Below are 20,866 nucleotides of genomic sequence, written 5' to 3'. Positions count from 1 at the left end.
ATTCAAGAATTACATACTTACACAATTGATTTTTCCAGTCTGCTCCCCTGTGATCCAACTATTTCTCCCAGTGTACAAAACATTTGTCCCAGAAAATCCTGAAAAGCAGTAACATAAAAACTCAGAATTCATATTTCACATTGAAACAAATTTGGTTTCCCATTTACCTGGGCTGTTCACTATTGTAGAACACATTCTGCCAAACATCGCTTCTTAATAATAATTATGCAATAATGAATCATAAAACAGACTATTATATATTTTACATAACATTGGGTTACATTTACAGAAGTAATTCTAATGCACTCCACTTACTGTTTTTATATTGCCTTTTTCATCAACAAATATGAAACTGAGATGGAAAAATTTAAAAACATTAGAAACATAACTGTTTTTTTTACCGTAACTGGAGAATTTTACTAAATTTCTCTTTTATTAAGAGATTCTACACTGATTCTATGAATTTCTTGGAAGTGAATTACGTTGGCAGAAATTCAAGCCTGTGCAGGATCTGTAAGAGCATCCTGGATTGACAAGTATACATGAGCATTGCTTTAATGACAGACTTTATTTTCATGTTTTATAATTTAACTATATCACTAAAACTCAGCTAATTTTCATATTGTATCTCCCTGTAACATAAGTAGTATAGAAATATGAATGGATTTTCAAACTTGTATGTATATTGAAAAAAACTTTATGCTGCAGTGCAACTCCTTATCTTTCAAGTGAAAAGCGCTTGCTAGCTCTGTTCTTCCCAGCATCACTGGCAGCAGTGGTAACAGTAGCTTGTGAGATTTGTTCACAAACAGTAATGAGAATCAAGACACTATAATTCCTATACAGCAAACCAGAACTTTATGATATTGTGTATAGTAGTGAATATCTGTACAAGTAGTTCTGACTCTTCTCCCAGCCCAGGCTGCTCATTCCCATCTCTGAGCTGTGTGAGTTATGGGTCCTCACAGCAAACTGGATCTGAGAACTAATCCCACTGAAGAGGAAAATAACCCCGCAAAAATAATTTTTTGAACTATGTCCTTTAACTGATCTGACACTGTGACACTGTTTCCATAAAGATTAAGTCTTTTAAAATGGCTATAATTTATCTGAAAATACTCAGCTCCTCATTGATTTTTAAAATCATCAGGCATGACATATTCTAAAGTAACACCATTTTCTACACTAAAATGATGTTTTCTACAATTTTCTTTTTTTTTTTTTGTGGAGTTTCTATGATTAATTCCTATTAGTTCCACAGTCTGTTATTAATGACAATTGTTCATTACTCTGTTGTTTTTTCTTAATTCAGGAAGTTACTATTAACATAAAAGTCTGATTTCAGGTAGCCAGTTTTATAAACATTATTACAGACAGCTACAATGGCAGCACTGTCTAGTCTGGTTACTTCATACATCCGTTATAAAACTCGCTTCATTTACTTCTCATTTTTCCAAAACCAAGTCACTGAAACTGAAATTCTTCAGGCTGACTCTTTTTTTATCCACCAAACTGTTCAACTACTCAACGACACTGCCCAGTATTTCCAAAGGAATGGATCAACAGCTATTTCTAGGAACAGGGAAGATCTTATTCTACACGAGGTGACTACAATGCATGAGCAGTCTAGCTATGCAAATACTACTGGCCTGACATTTTTCAGAAAAAACAAACTCCCAGTGCATGGATATGAGCAAAGCTCTACTCACTTTCTACCTACTCACTGCCCAAATTCTTAAGAGCTACAGGAAAGAGACGCGGGAAGCTGGCAGCAAAAGGAACAATCCAGACCAACCTTGAGCACTTGGGAAATGATGGAAATGAATTGCTGTCATTAAGAAACATATTTCTAGCTACCACCTTTCAGAGGTTCTCAGAGCCATTGTCTTCTTTGTGTGCTTAAGATTATATGGCATAGTTTGGATGTCTTCAGCACAGATACCAAGTCTACACCAACTTGTACAGATTTCCTCTTAAAGACAATGGAGGGAAATAGGTATTTCTGATATTAATGTTAATGTCTAAAGAATAATGTTTCCCTCCACAATTGAAGAGTCCAGGAAATTGGCCCTGTCTAAAAAACAGGACCTAATGTGTCTGAGTACGCTTAGCCTGCACTAATTAGAAGGTAACAGGCACATATGTAATTCAAGATCTACCTGAATAGTCTTCAGAAGAACATTGGTTTGTTTTCTCACTGTTTTGTCCTTTCTTTCCATGGGCTCAGCAAGATGCTCAAACCTTCAATTCCTGTTCCAGTAATCAATGAAATCTAGGTTATATATTTGCATATATCTTTGTTTGCGCTTCCATAGTGACTATCTTATCTCATGTCTTATCTTTTTTCTTAAAACTTAATTATAAGGTTTTTGTACAAATAAGTATGTTTCAGGGGAAAAAGAAAAGAATTCAGATAAACTAGTTACTACAGAAGTGCAAACAATCTTGGGCAGAAGCCCAGGATGAGGCTTTATCCTTGTTGAGGACAGTATGGGGAGACTTCTATTTTCTGTATCCTCCTAGCTAGCATTGCAGTTATGCAGACCACCTTTCCATGATGACAGAGATGGAAAACGGTTTTCCAGGGGCTTTAAACCTTTACAAGGAGGATCTAACTGGAGATCAATGGCTAAAAGTCTTATCTTTTCACTTATCAAGAACACACATACCACATTCCTTCCATTATTCTCTTTTCCTCTGCTCCAGATTCTTAAAGGTTCTCTTATCAAAGCCTTTCTGTATTTATTTAAAAAAAATCACCCAGAAGCCTCTGAATTCTACTCTTGCATCTCTAAATTTTAAAGTTACTATTTAATCCCTTCCACTTCAAGATGACATGAGCATAAAAGGTTCCTACTAATATTAATTGGGACACAATCAAAACATGTTTGCATTTTTTGGGACCCAGAGAAGTATCAACAAAATGCAGCATATCACATATCTGAAAAGATATACACGTGTGATTAAATATGCCCTTTACAGAAGGAATGTCCCATTAAATTATACTCACAAGCATTATATATGTTATTAACCACAGCACAATCACTGTATTTGTCTCTATGCATCTGTATTAGTTACAGTCAAAATAAAATAAACATATTTAGGAAAGCTCAAGCATTTCAGCACAAGAAAGTATAATAGTAAGGAAAAACTTACATGTTTTGATAAGTTAGGACTCTTCGAGTCAACATCGTAGCTTAAAAAAAAAAAAACCAAAAGTTATATCAGAGTTGCCAGATGACAAATCTGAGGACAATGTAAAGAAACAAAAACTATTTCAACTATTTCAATGTGTGAAATTTACACAAACAGATACATGAATGGAAGTCTCACCAGTAAGTAAGGCAAATTGAATCATCACAGATTATAGGATTATGGTTGACTAGCTATTTGAAATGAAACAGTTTTCAACAAAGTGCAGGTTACTAAGAGAAATTATTCTGATGTTCCTGTTTGAACAACAAAAGCTACCAAAAACCAGAACAAAATTTAAAAATTAACCTTAGAAAACAAACTAACTTGTGAATTATTTTCTTAGGTAATTTTTCAGTCATTTGACTAATTACATAGAAATAACTGACAAAAAAACTAAATTGCTTTTATCAAGAGTTTGACTTGTTCTTTTCAGCTTATCATAATCTTGTTCTTCCTACAGCTAGAAAATGTCATTGTTTCCCTTCCACTAACAAGTCAGATTTCAAAAAAATGACTCTCTGAATTCAAAATGGATTAAAAAAAAATAATATAAGAAATTCTTCAGGGATTACTAATCTGTGTACTTCCATAGTCTTCAATCTTTATCAGATAATCTACAATAATACTTTTATCAAATCCTCCATTCAGATTCAATACCAGTAACTAAATCAAAAAAGTATTCTCTATGCCCATCTCAGCCTCCCTGCATGTTTCCATTACCACTGTGGTATGCTATGCCTTTGGTTGTACTGCCACAACTTGTTGTTGGGATGCATTATGGACCAGATCACAAGTCAGAAGGACTGGAATACTGCAATGTAGCTGGATGTGGTGCAGCACAGTCAAAGTTTTAGAAAGATATTTGTAAACAAAGGAATGACTATAAAAATCACTAACATTAGCAGTTTTTTTAAAAAAAAAAAAAGTAATTGCATACTGTTGGTGCAATGGAACAGAAAAACACAACCGGTAATTTGACCTGAGGGCTAGCTACACAACTAAAAACTACTTCACTGGCAAAATCAGTAACAAATCATCAAATATGAACAGAAAGGGGCCTGAGACATTGGTGGCTGTACAGTTTAGGAGGGGCTCACGCTCATTTATCAGAACACCAAAAAATAGAGATATACTCGCCGCTTCCTTTTTGTTGCAGAATATATGAATCATATGAGGAGTTTCTTTCTGTGAAAAGTAAGAGTTTGGCCAACAGTGGTATGCAATTTTGCTGGGGAATTTAAAAAAGGAAGCTTTCTAAATGTCCTTCTTTCCTAATCTAAATCAGAGTTTTAATCCATGAGTAGCTATACGAGATTGACATTTTTAACTCAGAGTTCTACAATATTTCATTTCTCATCACTGTTATAGGGATCTAAAATAAATTCACAGACTATGGCTAAGGTCACTTGCAGGCAAACATTAAAAACAGTTATTCAACTTTGAGTTCAGAATAGACTTGTGCCCAGTTAATCCAAAATAGCTACAGAAAGCAGTCAGGTCTTTCTGATAAGTACAGAGTATGTTTGATATTTACAGCTTTTCGTAAATAAACAAACAGGAGTCCATTTCTCTGAGTACGTGAAGAATCAAACAGGAGACTGTATTTTCCCTTCCAGGTCCAAATCATTTTCAGATAGCACTTATCCAGAAGTTCTTTAGAGACTTTCCTTTCTTTGCCTAGACTAAGCCTAGCTCTCTCTTTCTTGGTTCATTTCTTTTGCTCTTCTCTTCTATTGCACTGCCTCCTCCCCATCACATACATGCATCCTACAAGGAGCAAGAGGCAACAAAATCAAGGTTCCTACACAGCCCCAACTGTGTCTTTATTTCAGCAATGCTTTACCTACATGGATGAGAATCCTTTATTTCACAAAGTGACTAGCTCTTACTTAAAGTTATTTTAAAGAGCAGGCAACAGTTATACTTAGCTGATTTAATGACATTAAACCCAACTTCTAAAATAAAAAATAAAGTCTGCACCAGGCTTCCATGGGGAAGATCAAAGAATTGTACCTAGCCATCTAGAAGCACCCTGTAATCTATCTTGGCATTGAGTATTTCCTTTCACTCCTTGAAACAGTTGAAGTCTAGATGAAAATGGCTAGCTGCTATCCGTGTATTGAATGCAATGGAACTTTTTTCCTCGCTCATCCTTCCAACACACCTTATTAACTTAGGAAGCATTCTGACATGCTAAAAAAAGACATTTACAGCTAAAGAAAAGTTAGACATGTTTGGGGTTTTTTCCACGATATAGGAAATGCTGCCATTCAAGAGCATTTCAGTACATCCTGATGGCAATTTAAAACAAAACCAGCAAAACTACATGTAACTTTATTAATTTTGCTAATACACATCTATCAGGCATCATACTTTTTCTTCTACTGCTATGGGAAAATCATCACTAACGTGATCACTGCTCTATTTTATGCCCTGCTTAATGTACAGATTGATTTGCATTCCAGAAAGGGGGGGGGGGGGGGGAGCAAAAAACCAAAATAAAATCAAGAGACCATTAGAGTCACTTCAAAGCAACTAGTTGGATAAGTAAATGGTGCACTGAGACTAAAGCCTAGAAGATTTTAAAATGGCTTTACCATGAACTTCCTAGGAGATTTTAGGCAAATTATGAAGTCTTTCTTCATCTATTTTGCTGTCTACAAGACAGAAATGCAATAAATGCAGTTTCTATATCAAGGCAAACTTGCAACATAACTTTAAATTGGGAAGCAATAATACTACAACTTACCTATACTATAATGAACACTTGAGAAGGATTTGTCTCAATTCCATAAAGTATATCAGGACACCTCAATCTTTAGGATTAGAAAGTATAGGAAGGTAGACTACACTGCATCTTTCTTGATAAATTTATTCGGTAAGTAACTTAACAGATGATTCTCCTAAATCTTTCTCAAGAACAAATAAACTAAAAGAAATACACATGAAGGCAGAAATCTTAGGAACACAAAATAACAAAACTCAAACTAAAGTACATCTTGAAAAGGAAATGAAAGGAAATAGGAAAATGGTTCTTCAGCTAAAAAAGGACATGTAAAGAAAAATTGTGGCCACTATGCACACTCTACTGCAAAACTGAGATAATTAAGGGAAAGCCACTCACTATGAGGGTTATTCAAGTGCTCTCTCATAGGGCAAGGTTTGGAAGAATTGCTAATAAAAAAAGAGGATGAGAATTAAAAAAAGAAGGCAAGCTTGATTATCACAAAGACTGAAATAATAAGAATGGGGTGAAATGTAACAGATACCATGCAAGGTGACCTGGTGACTAGACTCTCAATTCTATTTTCCAAAGAATAAAGTGAAAATCAAACCAATTCCACCAGTGGAATGAAATGAATACATCTGGATTAATGTCAAAAGCTATCTATTTCTAGGGCAACTGCTTTCATTTTAAAATCTTAAAATTTAGTATATTTAGATGCATACTGGCATTTATTTTAGTAAAGAAAATTTTGCCTCTGTACTACTTATACAATATTTTATTTCTGGACAGTATGTGCATACCTGTTTTATTGGCTATGCTGCAAGAATATTTTAACATTTTGACATCCTTAGCTTTCTAACTATTTTCTAAAAGTAATGATTGTGTATATTATTGTACTTCGACTAGTTAACACCTGCCAATTTCTTAAACCTTGGTCGTTCTTATGTTACACATTTATTTCTGAGGAACAATGCTAAATCAACCCTGTTTATTAATGTATTCCATGTCAACAGATAATACCTCTTTTCAGGTTAATTTTATGCTGGACAAAACTTAATATATTTACAGAGGCTGCAATATTAGAGTCAAAGATTGTTAACTTACAAATCAAATCGCAGATTCTCTCTTTCTTCAAAGAAGTAGTCCATTATAAATTTTCTTACAAAATCTGGATTTAGAGTATTATCAATTACTTCTGTTCTTCCAAACTGTAAAAGAAAAGCATAAGCTTAAGCCACATGCTATAATGAAGTATAATTAAGTAGACTGCCAATATCAGCAATATGTGAGATATGAAAGAGCCTGTAAAAAATTCTCTTAAATAGATGCCATGAAAGAAAATTACTGTATTCACAGGAATAGATCAGTTATCTGTGGATGAAGACAGACTGGCAGAAGACATCATATTTCAATACAAAAAGTGGTGCATGCTCTGTATCATATAACCTAAACTTTATAAACATCAACTCCCAAAGCCAATCAGAATCCACAAAAATTTGGGGAAGAAATTCAGTAACATAAAAATCCACTATTTCCTCAAAAACATGACAACAGCAGCAAAAGCTTGCATATATTGCTTACTTCAGATAGCTTTAAATATCAGGGGACATAGTTCTTCCATTAGAAGTGTATCATTTTGGCATTAACCAGCTCCTATTTCACCTCAGTTCAGCTCTCTCTCCATCTCTTCTCTCTCTGAGCTTTCTGTAAAAACACCTCTTCTTTCTTGGTGTTTACAGGAAGAGCTTCAGCTCTCATCAAACTGAAAATATTTTCATTTAAAAAAAAAACAAAACACTTTTGATTTACTTAAGTTCATAAACATCACAGATATAAATGACTGATCATAAAATATCAATGTGATAGTTTTGTTCTTGTTTTAGCTGTTCTTTCAAGATACTCAGAAAATAAAACAAAAAAGAATGAGTTATTACTGAAATCAGCATTTCATATTGTCCTACACATTGAACATATCAAGACATATTTGAATATAGCCTACTGAAAAGCTTTTTGACAGTCTGCTGAAAGATAATCATTAAGGAGTCCTCAAAAGTCCAATTTGGCACTGGAGACTTTTTAATGACTCAAAGACTGTCAACCTCTTAATTGACAGGACTCAACTAAATCAATAAACATGGATAAAGAAAGAATAAATCTTCTTGTAACTGAAGGTTTTTGAAATGTATTTCCTAAAAATGTTTTCACATCACAGATGTGAATTTAACCACTATAACCTGCACAGAGCCTCTCAGCCTCCAACAGGAGCCTCCCTGTACTGGTCCCTGCATACTTAACATATATGTGGTATGGAAGGACAGAGCACACTCCACTGACTCTTCCTCTCAAAACTACAGTGCTTGATTCTTATTAAAATAAAATTGTAAAGAACTGCAGCCACATTATTTGTGTGCTTTAAAGCAACTCCATTACTGTCAGCAACTCTTTTTTTCTCCTTTGAATGACTGTATATGCATGCATTCAAACTGCAGGGGACTGATTCCAAGCACCATTCATTCACACAGGTCATCTGGAGAAGTGGGCCTGTATCTAAGAGGACAACTGCTTTGCAAAAAGCAACTACCCACCCAAAGGTCTCAGGTACAATAAAATGTTCAACAAAAGTTAACACATCTTCAAGACACAGCTCTATAAAGTCTAAGGAAAAGGAACAACCCTCAGAAGTGACACAGTGGTGATTTGCGTCTTTACAGAGTGTGCTTGAATCCTGTTAGGTACCTTCACTTTCGCTATGCTGTGAGATGTTCAATTGGTACAGTCTTATTCAGAGATCTCCATATTCCAGCACTTCCTATAAAAGACAGACAAGCAAAACTATCTTCCCAATGAACAATACCATCTCCAAATAAAAAGGCAAAGAATATTTAACATATAGCGTCAATTAGCATACTCCTTTGCCAAGACTTTACATCATTTCTTAAAACCTAAGTGGAATGATTCCCTGGTCTCATTGGAACCTTGATAACCCCTGCAAGAAGGCTTCTGAATATGTCCTAAAACACAAATTGTTTAGAAAGCAAGTTTACTCATTAGCAATCACTGTATTTCTTCAGCTCTCCTAATCCAAAGCAATAGCTATGAAGGGGGTAAGCATTATACAGAACAGGCAGAAGAAATCTCCAGAAGCTCTCCAGAGTGAAGACAACACTGGATATTCAAAATAAAATCCCCGAGTGTCTTAAGAGAGGACTAGCACAGGATGCATATGATCCTGGAAACAGATCGGAACATGAACAAATAGTTTGATCCTTACTGTTTGTTTTGGATGAAAAAAGTCAGTCTCTTGAGAAATTATTCAAGGTATTCTCTGAAACATTGGGATAAAGTTGACATGTAGAGTGCTGTAAAAAACACTCTCTTGAACCAACACTGGTGACTACTATGGCCATGTATTTATCAATGACAAACGATAGCAGTGGTAGAAAGTTGGCATTTCTATGGGAATAAGTATGGCTGGAATACTAGCCTGGGATAAAGGGCCTTTCTTTCCCCTCTGAATAACAGCGTTCAAATTTTATGTACATTCAGTCTCCAATCAGTTTCCAGGTCAAATAAATCTCAATGTTTATAAATAAAATCTTCCCCTGTCATTCAACAATCTTGGAGCCAGGAAAAACTGAAAGCTGGAATGGCTGATAAAATGAAATATGCAGCAATATCTAAGCATTTAGTACCACTTGAAGGTATGCACTGAAAATGAGAAGCCACTCTCTGACACAAGCCAGTAAACAGCAGTTCATCAGACCAGGGATGAGAAATGAAAACAATGGGGTCATAAGGACCATCCATTTTGCAGTTCTGAACAGGGATATATCTCATCTGTGTATTTTTTTCTCCTCAAGTGTCTTATTTCTTCCATTTGTACTCTTGCACTAAACTCTCCAAATTCTCTCAAAGACTGGATCAGCTGCATAAAGAGGAGATTTACACTTAGAACTGAAATCTGATAAACACTGACCTACTCTAGAAGCAAAGGACTCTGATCCTTCAAAAAGAAGATCAAAGGGTGACTGCATTGTAACTGGCAAAGCTACCAGAGGCACAGCAAGTAAGCAAAGAACACGTATTAAGTTCTGGCAGTCTCTCATGCTACGTCCAACAGAATCAGACACACATATACAAGATATCCATGAAAATATCTCCCATCCTGTGCACATTCAAGAAGCAAATTGTCCTGGGAGACTCCTTAATCACCAGGCAGGAAAAGAAAGGTTACTGAAGTTCTTTAAATCCTCAGATTAGGACAAGCTTGAAGGAGAGTAAGAGGATCTTCAATCATGTGGGACGTACGCTTCCATATACATGGAAGACACAGAGAAACAAAGAACATGGGGAGCTGTAGCCTAAGAAAGTTTACTTTCTGCTGCCAAAGTCATAATCTAAATTCAAAGACACAAACCCAAACCCTAAGTGAGCTCAGAGGATAACTTGTCAAAAGAGTTCATTTAGGGGCACTAATACCTCTCTTGACAAACATCTGGCTTGACACCTTCATAAACAGATCATTTTCTGACAGTATGATCCTTCTTGAAACAGTAAAGGCAGTTTGCACAACGCAAGGATACACCTGACTTTGGAAAAGCCATTCAGAGGAAAATAAAATTAATGGCTAAGGAAAACAGACAAGAATCATATAATACTTGAGGTTGGAAGGGACCTCAGGAGATTGTCCAGTTCCACCTTCCTCCTCAAAGCAGGATCAGCTAGAGTAGGTTGTCCACTCAGGTTTTGATTATGTCCAAGGATAGAGACTCTGCAACCTCTCTGGCCAACCTGTTCCAGTATAAGATCACCTTCACAGTAAAAAGGGGTTTTTTCTTATGTTTAAATAGAATTTTCTGTATTTCAATTTGTACCCATTGACTCTTGTCCTTCCACTGGATACACCTGAGAATAGTCTGTCTCTGCCTTCTTTACTGCCTCACATCAGGTATTTATAAACAGGGATAAAATGTAAGCCTTCTCTCCTCCAGGCTGAACAATCCCAGCTCTCTCAGCCTCTCCTCATATGAGAGATGCTACAGTCCCTTTAACATCTTAGTGGCCCTTTGTCAGACCCACTCGACTATGTCTGTATCTTTCTCATACAAGGGACCTCAGCACTGGACACAGCACTCCAGCTATGGTCTCACTGGTGCTGAGGGCAAGGATCACCCCCTTTGACCTGTTGGCAGTGCTGTCCCTAATGTAGCACGTGATGTTGGGCTTGCATACTCAAAAAACCCTCTCAATTTCACTCAGATGTAAGGTACTAAGGGACTGGAGACATGACAACTTCTACAAGTGCATGAAAAAGCAAGATACAGGCACATAGCTAGGTAAAGAAAAGCACTGCTTCCCTTTGTTCCTACATACCCTAAAATGATTGTGACTGGAGGGGGACACAGATGCTCACCTCAGACAAAAAACCCAGCTTATAGAATCACAGAATCATTTTAGGTTGGAAAAGACCTTCAAGATCATCGAGTCCAACCATCATCCATGCCCACTAAACAGTGTTCTGGAGTACCTTGTCTACGTGCTTTCTGAATACCTCCAGGGATGGTGACTCAACCCCTTCCCTGGGCAGCCTATTCCAATGTCTGACAACCCTCTCAGTAAAGAAATTTTTTGTAATATCCAACCTAAATCTCCCTTGTTGCAACTTGAGGTATTTATACAGCCTTGTGGCCTCTCTCATGAAGTTCAACAAAGACAAATTCAAAATCCTGTATTGGTACTGGGGACGAAGTGGTGCAGTATGAGCTGTGCAGAAAAGGTCCCGGTGCAGCCTTGAGGGTTTAACAACACATTGGGTTGTATTAGGGTCAGCACAGGCTGCATATCAAAGGTGACAATTATTCCCCCTCTATTCAACACATGTGGGGCCCCACCTGGAAAACTGGGTGAGGTTTGGGGCTCTAAATGCAACTGAATCAGCAGACTGGAGGCAGTTCAGCTAAATAGACCCCCCCAAAAAAAAAAATCAGCGGGCTGGAGCACACAACTTGAGGAAAAACCAATGGAGCTTAGTTTGTTCAGCTTGAAGAGAAGGTTTAGGGAAGATCTGTTTCCACTACCATCCTCCACTCCCTAAACAGCATTAAAGAAGACTGAGCGAGACAGTTCACAGAGCGCGCAACAAAAGGACAAGATGCAATAGTCAAAAGTTGCAACAAAGGAAATTATGAAGGGATATAGGGAAAAACTCTTCCAGAATGAGTGATTAAGCACTGGAATGAGTTGCGCAGAGAGTTGTGCAGTCTCTGCCATTAAAGAATTTCAAACCTTAGCTGGGAAAGCCCCTGAGCAACCAGTCCGAACTTTGAAGTTGGCTTTGCATGGATCAGGAGGATGAACCAGGCAGAGCAGATGAGCAGGAGGCTGGATAACGCAAAGGTTCCTTTCACCTAAATTATTCCATGATTATGTCATATTTCATATCTCGTTTTTTTTAAGTTTTATAGTTCCATTAGAAATAGAACTATGTATGTATTCAAAGGAAAAGTTACTTCAAAAGGAGAACAAAACAGTTATAAAATGGCAGCTAAATGGCAGTTTTCATTTTTTAAACAGTAAAATATAAATTTATAAGTAGTTTTCATCCCTTCAAATCTGCATTTTTTTTTCAGTAAACAATATTTCACTTTACAACCATTTAACACTTGGGAAACCTTTCTGACTTGATTTAAAATGCATGACAGAAGTATATTGGTAAAAGAAGATAAATATGCAATATGTTCATGATTAAATCACACTGAGACCAGAGAAGGCCTAACAGAGTATCCGTTACACTGTTACCTTTATCTGTCATCAGTTATACTGAAATTGCTACAAAACTCAAGAGACTGAATTCAGTGGCGCTACTAACTTTTCTTTAAATTATTTTAAATTACCTTTTTTTAATTGAGGCTTCAGTTTTTTGGTCTGTTTACTTTTTTCCAAGGGCTACAAAAATGATTATTTATATTAGTTTTCTGTGAAGAAATAACTCACAAATTACTATTAAAATTTATCTTATAGATGACATTAAAATGCTGGCCTCTCAAAATCACAGGTCTGTACTTTTCAGCTAAATAAAGAATCATCTTTTTAAATCTACTTTCCCAATTACCTATAGCCTTTTTTAAGCAGAACAGGTTATTTCTATAATCCAGTCACTTACAACTAATAACATAGTTGCTAATTAATTAGTTCTCCACATGGCCTACTTTCCCCACTAATAGTTGTGTAAAGCTAAAATCTTAACATGGCCAACAAGCAAGTACCTTTAGAAATGTCATTCAGGAGAGTAACAGAATCAATTTAACTATTTAAAGGAAAATAAATGTTCAAAAAAGAAAATCAATAACAGAGTCCCTTTCCTGGATTTCCCAAGATGGAGAGTCTTTGTCACCTCATAATGCAAGCTATCCTGGTAGAAGGGGATTTTTAAAATTTATTTAGTCATTTGAATTTTTATGGCATCTCAATCTAGTGATCCAGCCTAAGAGGCTACAAGGTTAATGGAAAATCATAACCTTCATTTTAACATCAGACTTATAAAAGACTAGCAAGTTGGGTAAGTCCAATACCAAAGATACAAAGCAACTATTGTACCTATGAGAGTCTAAACCAACCCTCTGCTAACCACCTTCTATATGAATTCTCTGAATTAATTCTTGCTTCAACTTTATGGCTGTGAGTGAACTTGAGAATAATATCTAGTAAGCACTACTCTCTTGTTTTTTAAAAATCTGCAGTGATTTACCACAATTGCAATGAAGTTGTTGCAAAAATTAAATCACCCCCATTCTGAAAAAGAAGTTCTTGTTTCGTGCCTGATTTTTATTTCACTTCCTTTTCTGTCTTTTGGATCTTTCTATACCTTTGTTAGACAGAAACATTTTCCATTATGAAAGTTATGTTCTTAGTGTTATATATATATATAGCTGATTAAAATTATCTGTATTTCACTCCTTGATTAGGAAAATAATTTGAGTTTAAGTTTTGCAGTGTAGCATATGTTATTTAATCTTTTAATAATTCACTACTTTTATCTCTAGTCCTTTGTCTTTTAAACATCTTTCCTGAAATGTGAACAGTCAGAACCTAGTATTCTGTTACAATTCTAGGAAACTAAAGAACTAAAAAATGGTTTAAACTATCACTAGGTTCTTGGTTCTATCTATATGGCTTTTGAAAGTTCTTTAGGAAGCTCCAGGTAACACTCTCCACTGCAAGCTCACTGCACAAAATGGTATATGAACACTCAACAAAAGATAACCCTCTTCTCAGAGTTTGTAATCTAGCTTGACTACATGTGAACAGAACAAATAAGAAACTGGAATTGTGGAGAAAGAAACACAGTAGCAATAAAATGAGCCTGTTATAACACCTGTCTCAATCAGAATTACAGAGCCTACAAGGAAGGAAACAAAAAATTCACAACTGCCAACCCCACTCGGGAAAAAGCATAGTTATAAAATATTCTGCAGCGTGTTTGTCCCAAAGGAAGAATAATGTTTTTTATATATAAAACTCATACTAGTTATCAGAAAAACCACAACATTCCTCTAACATGCATGCAGATACTCATACGAAATCTGTATACTGCATGTACATATGATGGTGATTTCTACATAACCCTTTTTAACTGATGGTCGTACAATCATAGGTATATAAAAATCAGAAAGGATTCCTCATTTTTCTTTGCTTTGGCTTTTTTCCATTAACTGTTTCCTTTGAAAGGAAACATGACTACCTTGAAAAGATTATGTTCTTTTATTCCAACTGTCTTAATTCCCTCAAGCAGTTGATTCTTTCGAGAAAACTGCCAGAGAAAGCTTTCCAGTGAACTGAGTATCATGCAGCAGCAAAATTTATTCTTTCTTCACAACTGGGACAGTATAGGCTTCTTCCATACTCTCCATCCTTTGCTTCCTTGTACTGAAACTTTTTTCTACTAATCTGCTAGAAACCACATTCCTATTTATGCCATTTCCCTCTGCTAAAGAAGATACAGGCTATTGTTCCAAAGAAACTTCACCAGTACTCTAAAAAACCCCAAAATCTAAATATCAATAAATGTCGATTATAAAACGTCTAGCCTTTGTCATTTTCATTAAGACAACCTTCAAAATCTACAAAGGAGACTCAAAAGCACGTCTTACTATGTTTCAAATGGTAATCAAATTGGTAGATGCTGCAGTGAAATGCTTAACTACTAAACACACGAGTAAGTGTCCACTTTGAACAAAATCGGTCAGATTATCACAGAAACATAGAATCATTTAGGTTGGAAAAGACCTTTAAGATCATCAAGTCCAACCATTAACCTAACACTGCCAAGTCCACCACTAAACCATGCCCCTAAGTGCCATATCTACACGTCTTTTAAATACCTCCAGGAACGGTGTCTCAACCACTTCCCTAGGCACCCTGTTCCAATGCTTGACAACCATTTTGGTGAAGAAATTTCTCCTAATATCCAAGCTAAACCTCCCCTGGCACAACCTGAGGCTGTTTCCTCTTGTTCTATCACTTGTTACTTGATAGAAGAGACCAACACCCACCTCACTACAACCTCCTTTCAGGTAGTTGTAGAGAGCGATAAGGTCTCCCCTCAGTCTCCTTTTCTCCAGGGTAAACAAGCCCAGTTCCCTCAGCCGCTCCTCATAAGACTTGTGCTCCAGGCCCTTCACCAGCTTGGTTGCCCTTCTCTGGACACGCTCCAGCACCTCAATGTCTTTATTGTAGCAAGGGGCCCAAAACTGAACACAGTATTTGAGGTGCAGCCTCACCAGTGCTGAGTACAGGGGGAAAATCACTTCCCTGCTCCTGCTGGCCACACCATTTCTCATACAATCCAGGATGCTGTTGGCCTTCTTGGCCACCTGGGCACACTGCTGGCTCATGATCAACTGGCTGTCAACCAACACCCCCAGGTCCTTTTCTGCCAGGCAGCTTTCCAGCCACTCTTCCCCCAGCCTGTAGCGCTGCATGGGGTTGTTGTGACCCAAGTGCGGGACCCGGCACTTGGCCTTGTTCAACCTCATACAGTTGCCCTCGGCCCATCGACCCAGCCTGTCCAGGTCCCTCTGTAGAGCCTTCCTACCCTCGAGCAGATCAACAATCCTGCCCAACTTGGTATCGTCTCCAAACTTACCAACGGTGCACTCAATCCCCTCGTCCAGATCATTGATAAAGATATTAAACAGAACTGGCCCCAATACTGAGCCCTGGGGAACACCATTATCTAGTATCTTATGATAGAAGGGGACGATATTCACCTTTTGGAGATCAATTAATGTCATAAGTTAATTATCATTACTTATAATTTACTAATTAATTATTTTTATTATTACAATAATTTATTGATTTATTAGTAGATTGGAAAGAAAACATAAGAATAAGCAGTCAATTTCCTGGATGAAGTCTCCCTGCAAGGTCTCAACAAGTTCCTATGGACTTGGATGTCCATGGATGGAACCATGCAGCACCACACATGCCTAAACGATCTGGAGCAGGGACTGAATAAAGTTACAAGACAAATAGATTTTTACTGAATTAAACAAGATAAATATATAAAAGGCAACTACGAAGACTTGGCAGAACAATGTTATTCATACTGAGTGATCAGACAATAAAATGGCAGATGAAATTCCACATGGATGAATAAAACACTATATGCACATGCGGAAAAAAAGTAACAGCTATCTTAATACAGAAGTTAGGATGGCTGAATAAGCAATGTGAGCACATAAAGGGAGAAGTCTTTCCGTTGATAAACTGTACAGTATAGGGACTAGGTACAGCTCATGACAGTATTTTTTAATTTCCTTACAAACTGGTCACCTTTGCTATCTTGGGATTCCACTACAGACTTGCCTAACTGCCTGCTCTCTCAGTTTCATGACTCAATCAAAAAAGGTGCTTTTTCTTGTCTCCAGTGTATTTAGTCCAGTTTAAAAAAAAAAGTGAACAGAATTAATGAACCTGAAGAATGGGAAGCCATGAACAATTTTAGAAGACACAATGGAAATTTACTGAGGATATAAAATAACATTTGGCAGCCCATGAAGCTGGAAATCAGCATAATAAGGACCAGCAAGAGAACAGACTTCCAGACAGGTATACAAATTTAATTTGCATCCAATGCATTCTTACAGTTGATAGACCAGAGACTCAGAGCCTTGCTCCATAGGCAGTTCTTTAACTTACCACTGGTGGATACTGCCAAGTAAAACTGCAGTTGGTTGAGTGTTTTACAATGTCTATCAGTTATTTAACATTCATCTTTGAAGTGCTCCATCTTATTTTCAGAATTAACACCCTCTTCGAAATGAAGACATTCAGATTCTTTCAATATATTATTTAAGGCTTCTGTAGGTAACAGTAACTTATACTTAGCCATATTTCAAATGTGTCATCAGAAAGTAAAGGGAAGTAAATACTTTAAAACTGAAGCTCAGGTTCTGATGATGCATTTGTTGCCAATTATATTAATTGAAATACCTGATGATCACACTGTAAGTGAAAACAGGGACACTGTTTCGAGAAACAACACCCTATTAAATTTAGAACAAAACATTTTCATTCTTTGCTGAGGATTTTGTGTGCAAGAATACTACTATGTAAAAAACACTGGAATCTGTACCACAGGCAAACAGGAGTCAGCGCCCAGAAAACATCTACCCTTCATTAAATAAGGGTTTGATTTAACTATTGTATTGAATTCATCTGAATAGCTTAGCTGAAGGGGGAAAAAAAAGCACTAGAATAGAGTGCTAGGGAATTTATGGAGACTATGAAATTATTTACTGTGTTTATGATCCCCAAGTACTTTCTGTAGTGTTCAAAAGAAAGTAATTATGCAAAAGAAGGAAGAGAAGTAGGCATAAAAGGATATGGAACAGAAACAAAGTAAAGTATGTTGCCATGACTGAACACCATTATTTAATGCTTACACATATCATCAGGGGTTTATTATTTGTCTCAATTTTGTCTTCTCCAAACAGTTCCACATGAATTCCACCTCTACAAGCTAGTAAAATATTAAAAAAAATGCTTAAATGCAACAAAATGGACACATATACAGAATTTTATTGAAAAACACAGTATTAGTGCATTCACCACTGCAGGCAGAAAAAGCACGAAAATAAAGATATGCGATGATTCATCTAATGTATATATCAACTAATCTTCTACCTATCACCTTATTTTTTACCACTGGTATAAATATAATACACCACAACATATAAAATCCAACCCCGACTCAGCCCCTCTATCATGCCAACCTCTGAATTTTGACTGTCATAATAGCTACTAGGAACAGGATTCTCCTCACCAAACTTTATATCTGACATAGTCAAAAGTGTAGGCTTTTGATCATCACTTGGAGGCATTTCTAATGAATGATTCATCTGATCAAATGCAGACATCTAAATTAGGTCTGATGAACTGCCCCTCAGGTTGTTACCTTTTCCCATTAACTATAAATAGTTTAAACAGTCAACTGAGTTGTAAATACCTATACCTAGACCTTCTCCTGATAGACAAGACAGAGATAATTACGTCTTAAAAGAAAAAAACCAAGGTCTTCTAGCAACTGCCATGTCAAAAGTCTGGTTTAACTCCTGTAGTTCCTAAACTGGTATATGATACCATTAACCACATGCCAAAGTGCATCACCTAGCCAAGATACTCTCTAATCAGTGTGAAGACGCAATACAAGCAATAATGTTGCACACTGCCCTGTTCAGGTGTTTTTGCTTTGGTGAAGGTGAAAAAATGGCAGAAGACAATATAAGGTGGTGACACACTTCAACCATTACAAAATTAGATCTTTTAAAATTGAGAGCAGATGGAATCTTTCCATTGACAATCTCCTAAATCACCTCAAAACAAGCACATGGAACATTTGCTAAGTAAGGTGATAATGTTATAATTTTACTATCAGGACAATGATGATATTAAAAATGGTTAATACTTATTTTAAGTTACACCAGAGAAGTAAGAAAACTCCACAAAATTACATATGAACCTGTCATGGTTTAAGCCCAGCTGGCAACAAAGCACCATGTGGCCGCTCGCTCACTCCTCAAACCCCTGGTGGGATGGGGAGGAGAAAATACAATTAAAAGTTCATGGGTCGAGACAAGGACAGAGAGGGATCACTCACCACTTATGGTCACAGGCAAAAAACAGATTTGACTTGGGGGAAAAAAACCAAAATCAATTTAATTGGTTACCAATCAAATCAGAGTAGGATAATGAGAAATAAAAACAAATCTTAAAACAGCTTCCCCCTCCTTCCCGGGCCCAACTCAACTCCTGATTTTCTCTCCCTCCTCCCCCCGAGCAGCGCAGGGGGACGGGGAATGGAGGTTGGGGTCAGTTCCTCACACCTTGTCTCTGCCGCTCCTTCCTCCTCAGGGGGAGGACTCCTCACTCCTCCCCTGCTCCAGCTTGGGGTCCCTCCCACAGAAGACAGTCCTCCATTAACTTCTCCAGCATGAGTCCTGCAGCCCATGGGAAGTTCTTCACCAACTGCTCCAGCATGGGTCCCTTCCATGGGCTGCAGTCCTTCAGGCACAGACTGCTCCAGCGTGGGCTTTCCCATGGAGTTATTGCCATCTTCAGGGGCATCCACCTGCTCTGGCATGGGGTCTGCAGGTGGGCATCTGCTCCCCTCCATGGGCTGTGGGGGGACAGCTTGCCGTCTCACCATGGGCTGCAGGGGCAGCCCCTCCTCCCCCGCTCCTCCTCCCCCTCCTTCCTCACTGACCTCAGTATCTGCAGAGGAGTTCCTCTCATATTCCAATCCCCCTACTTGCTGCAGGTTCCCCTTCTTAAATCTGTTCTCCCAGAGGCAATACCACCATTGCTGACAGGCTCGACCTGGGCCAGAGGCAGGTCCAACTTGGAGCCGGGGAAGCTTCGAGCAGCTTCTCACAGGAGCCACCCCTGTAGCCCCCTCCCCTGCTACCAAAATCCCACCACACAAACCCAATACAGAACCTCAGACAACAATAAAAGCCAGAATTTCTGACAAAATCATCTTAATCCTAGACCAGAAAAGGACCCAAATGCTTTAGAGATGATCTAGGCTTGACTACCAAACAGCACCAAGCCACCTAGTCACCTGAATGCCTGAAGACTCCTCTGTTTTCAGAGTTAGCTATCTAGACATTTAGAATTCTGTTTATGTCCACTACTTCTGTGAATTTAATTAAGATTCGCTAGTGAATTCCCATTTAGGGTCCTCAGACTTACATTTCTTCATACAAATCATCAGAGGAACATGATACAGTAGGTATACCGAGAGGATGTCTAATACACAGTTCAGAACAACAGAGAGCAGCAATTTAACTAAAAACTACAAATGAAGTAGGTACAATGTTTCATGTATTGCCCATTATATGAGCTTTTATCCAAGCAGGAGACAAATTCAATTCTCTCATCTTGACAAGACTGAAACTCCCATCCACCATGTTTCAGCAAAGCAGAAAACATGTTTCTCCAGCCAACTGGCAAGGACACCAAGTATAAGGGACCACCAAGGTCTGGTTTCTGTGCCCCTGGCCTCTCCAATGGAATTTTTACACAGTAGTAATCACATAAAATATAAGTTCTGAAAATAAGAACATCAGACCTCCTCTCTTTTACAGGGAAAAATAGTAAGGTAGTTCATTCCTCTCTTGGCTCTGTTCTTAGAACACATGGCCACACAGCAGACCACCTACAGTGAACAGTTCAATCAATCCTCTCTGTAAGGCAGCTAAATAGTGCATTTTATCAGTAGAAAGATGACCACCCTTCCCCCAATGCTGTCAACCCTTTCAAAGAATAACATTAATGGAGAAAAATTAGATGACTAAGTACAGGGAGACAGCTCCAGGCTATAATGTTGATCTGCTGTAGATATCCAATTTAGACATACTTGATTTAGTTTCTTAAGACATA

General features: G+C 37.5%; 1 protein-coding gene across 3 annotated transcripts in view; it reads right to left on the bottom strand.

Annotated features, from left to right (window-relative positions):
* CPNE8 (copine 8) overlaps positions 1-20,866 on the bottom strand; it is a 112,126-nt gene that overhangs the window by 70,267 nt on the left and 20,993 nt on the right. For 2 of the 3 annotated variants that reach the window (XM_075024887.1, XM_075024889.1), the window contains exons 4-6: positions 7,028-7,131; positions 3,157-3,196; positions 22-98 (exon numbers count right to left, since the gene is read on the bottom strand). In XM_075024887.1, the coding sequence (XP_074880988.1) occupies positions 22-98; positions 3,157-3,196; positions 7,028-7,131 (221 nt within the window). Of the gene's footprint in view, positions 1-21; positions 99-2,159; positions 2,251-3,156; positions 3,197-7,027; positions 7,132-20,866 lie in introns of those variants that run through there. The other variant, XM_075024890.1, reaches the window with a different exon arrangement.

This window comes from Buteo buteo, chromosome 4 (assembly GCF_964188355.1).
Source record: "Buteo buteo chromosome 4, bButBut1.hap1.1, whole genome shotgun sequence".
NCBI lineage: Eukaryota > Metazoa > Chordata > Aves > Accipitriformes > Accipitridae > Buteo > Buteo buteo.
The sequence above is the reverse complement of the archived record's forward strand: the minus strand, read 5'-3'. Positions and strand labels throughout refer to the sequence as shown.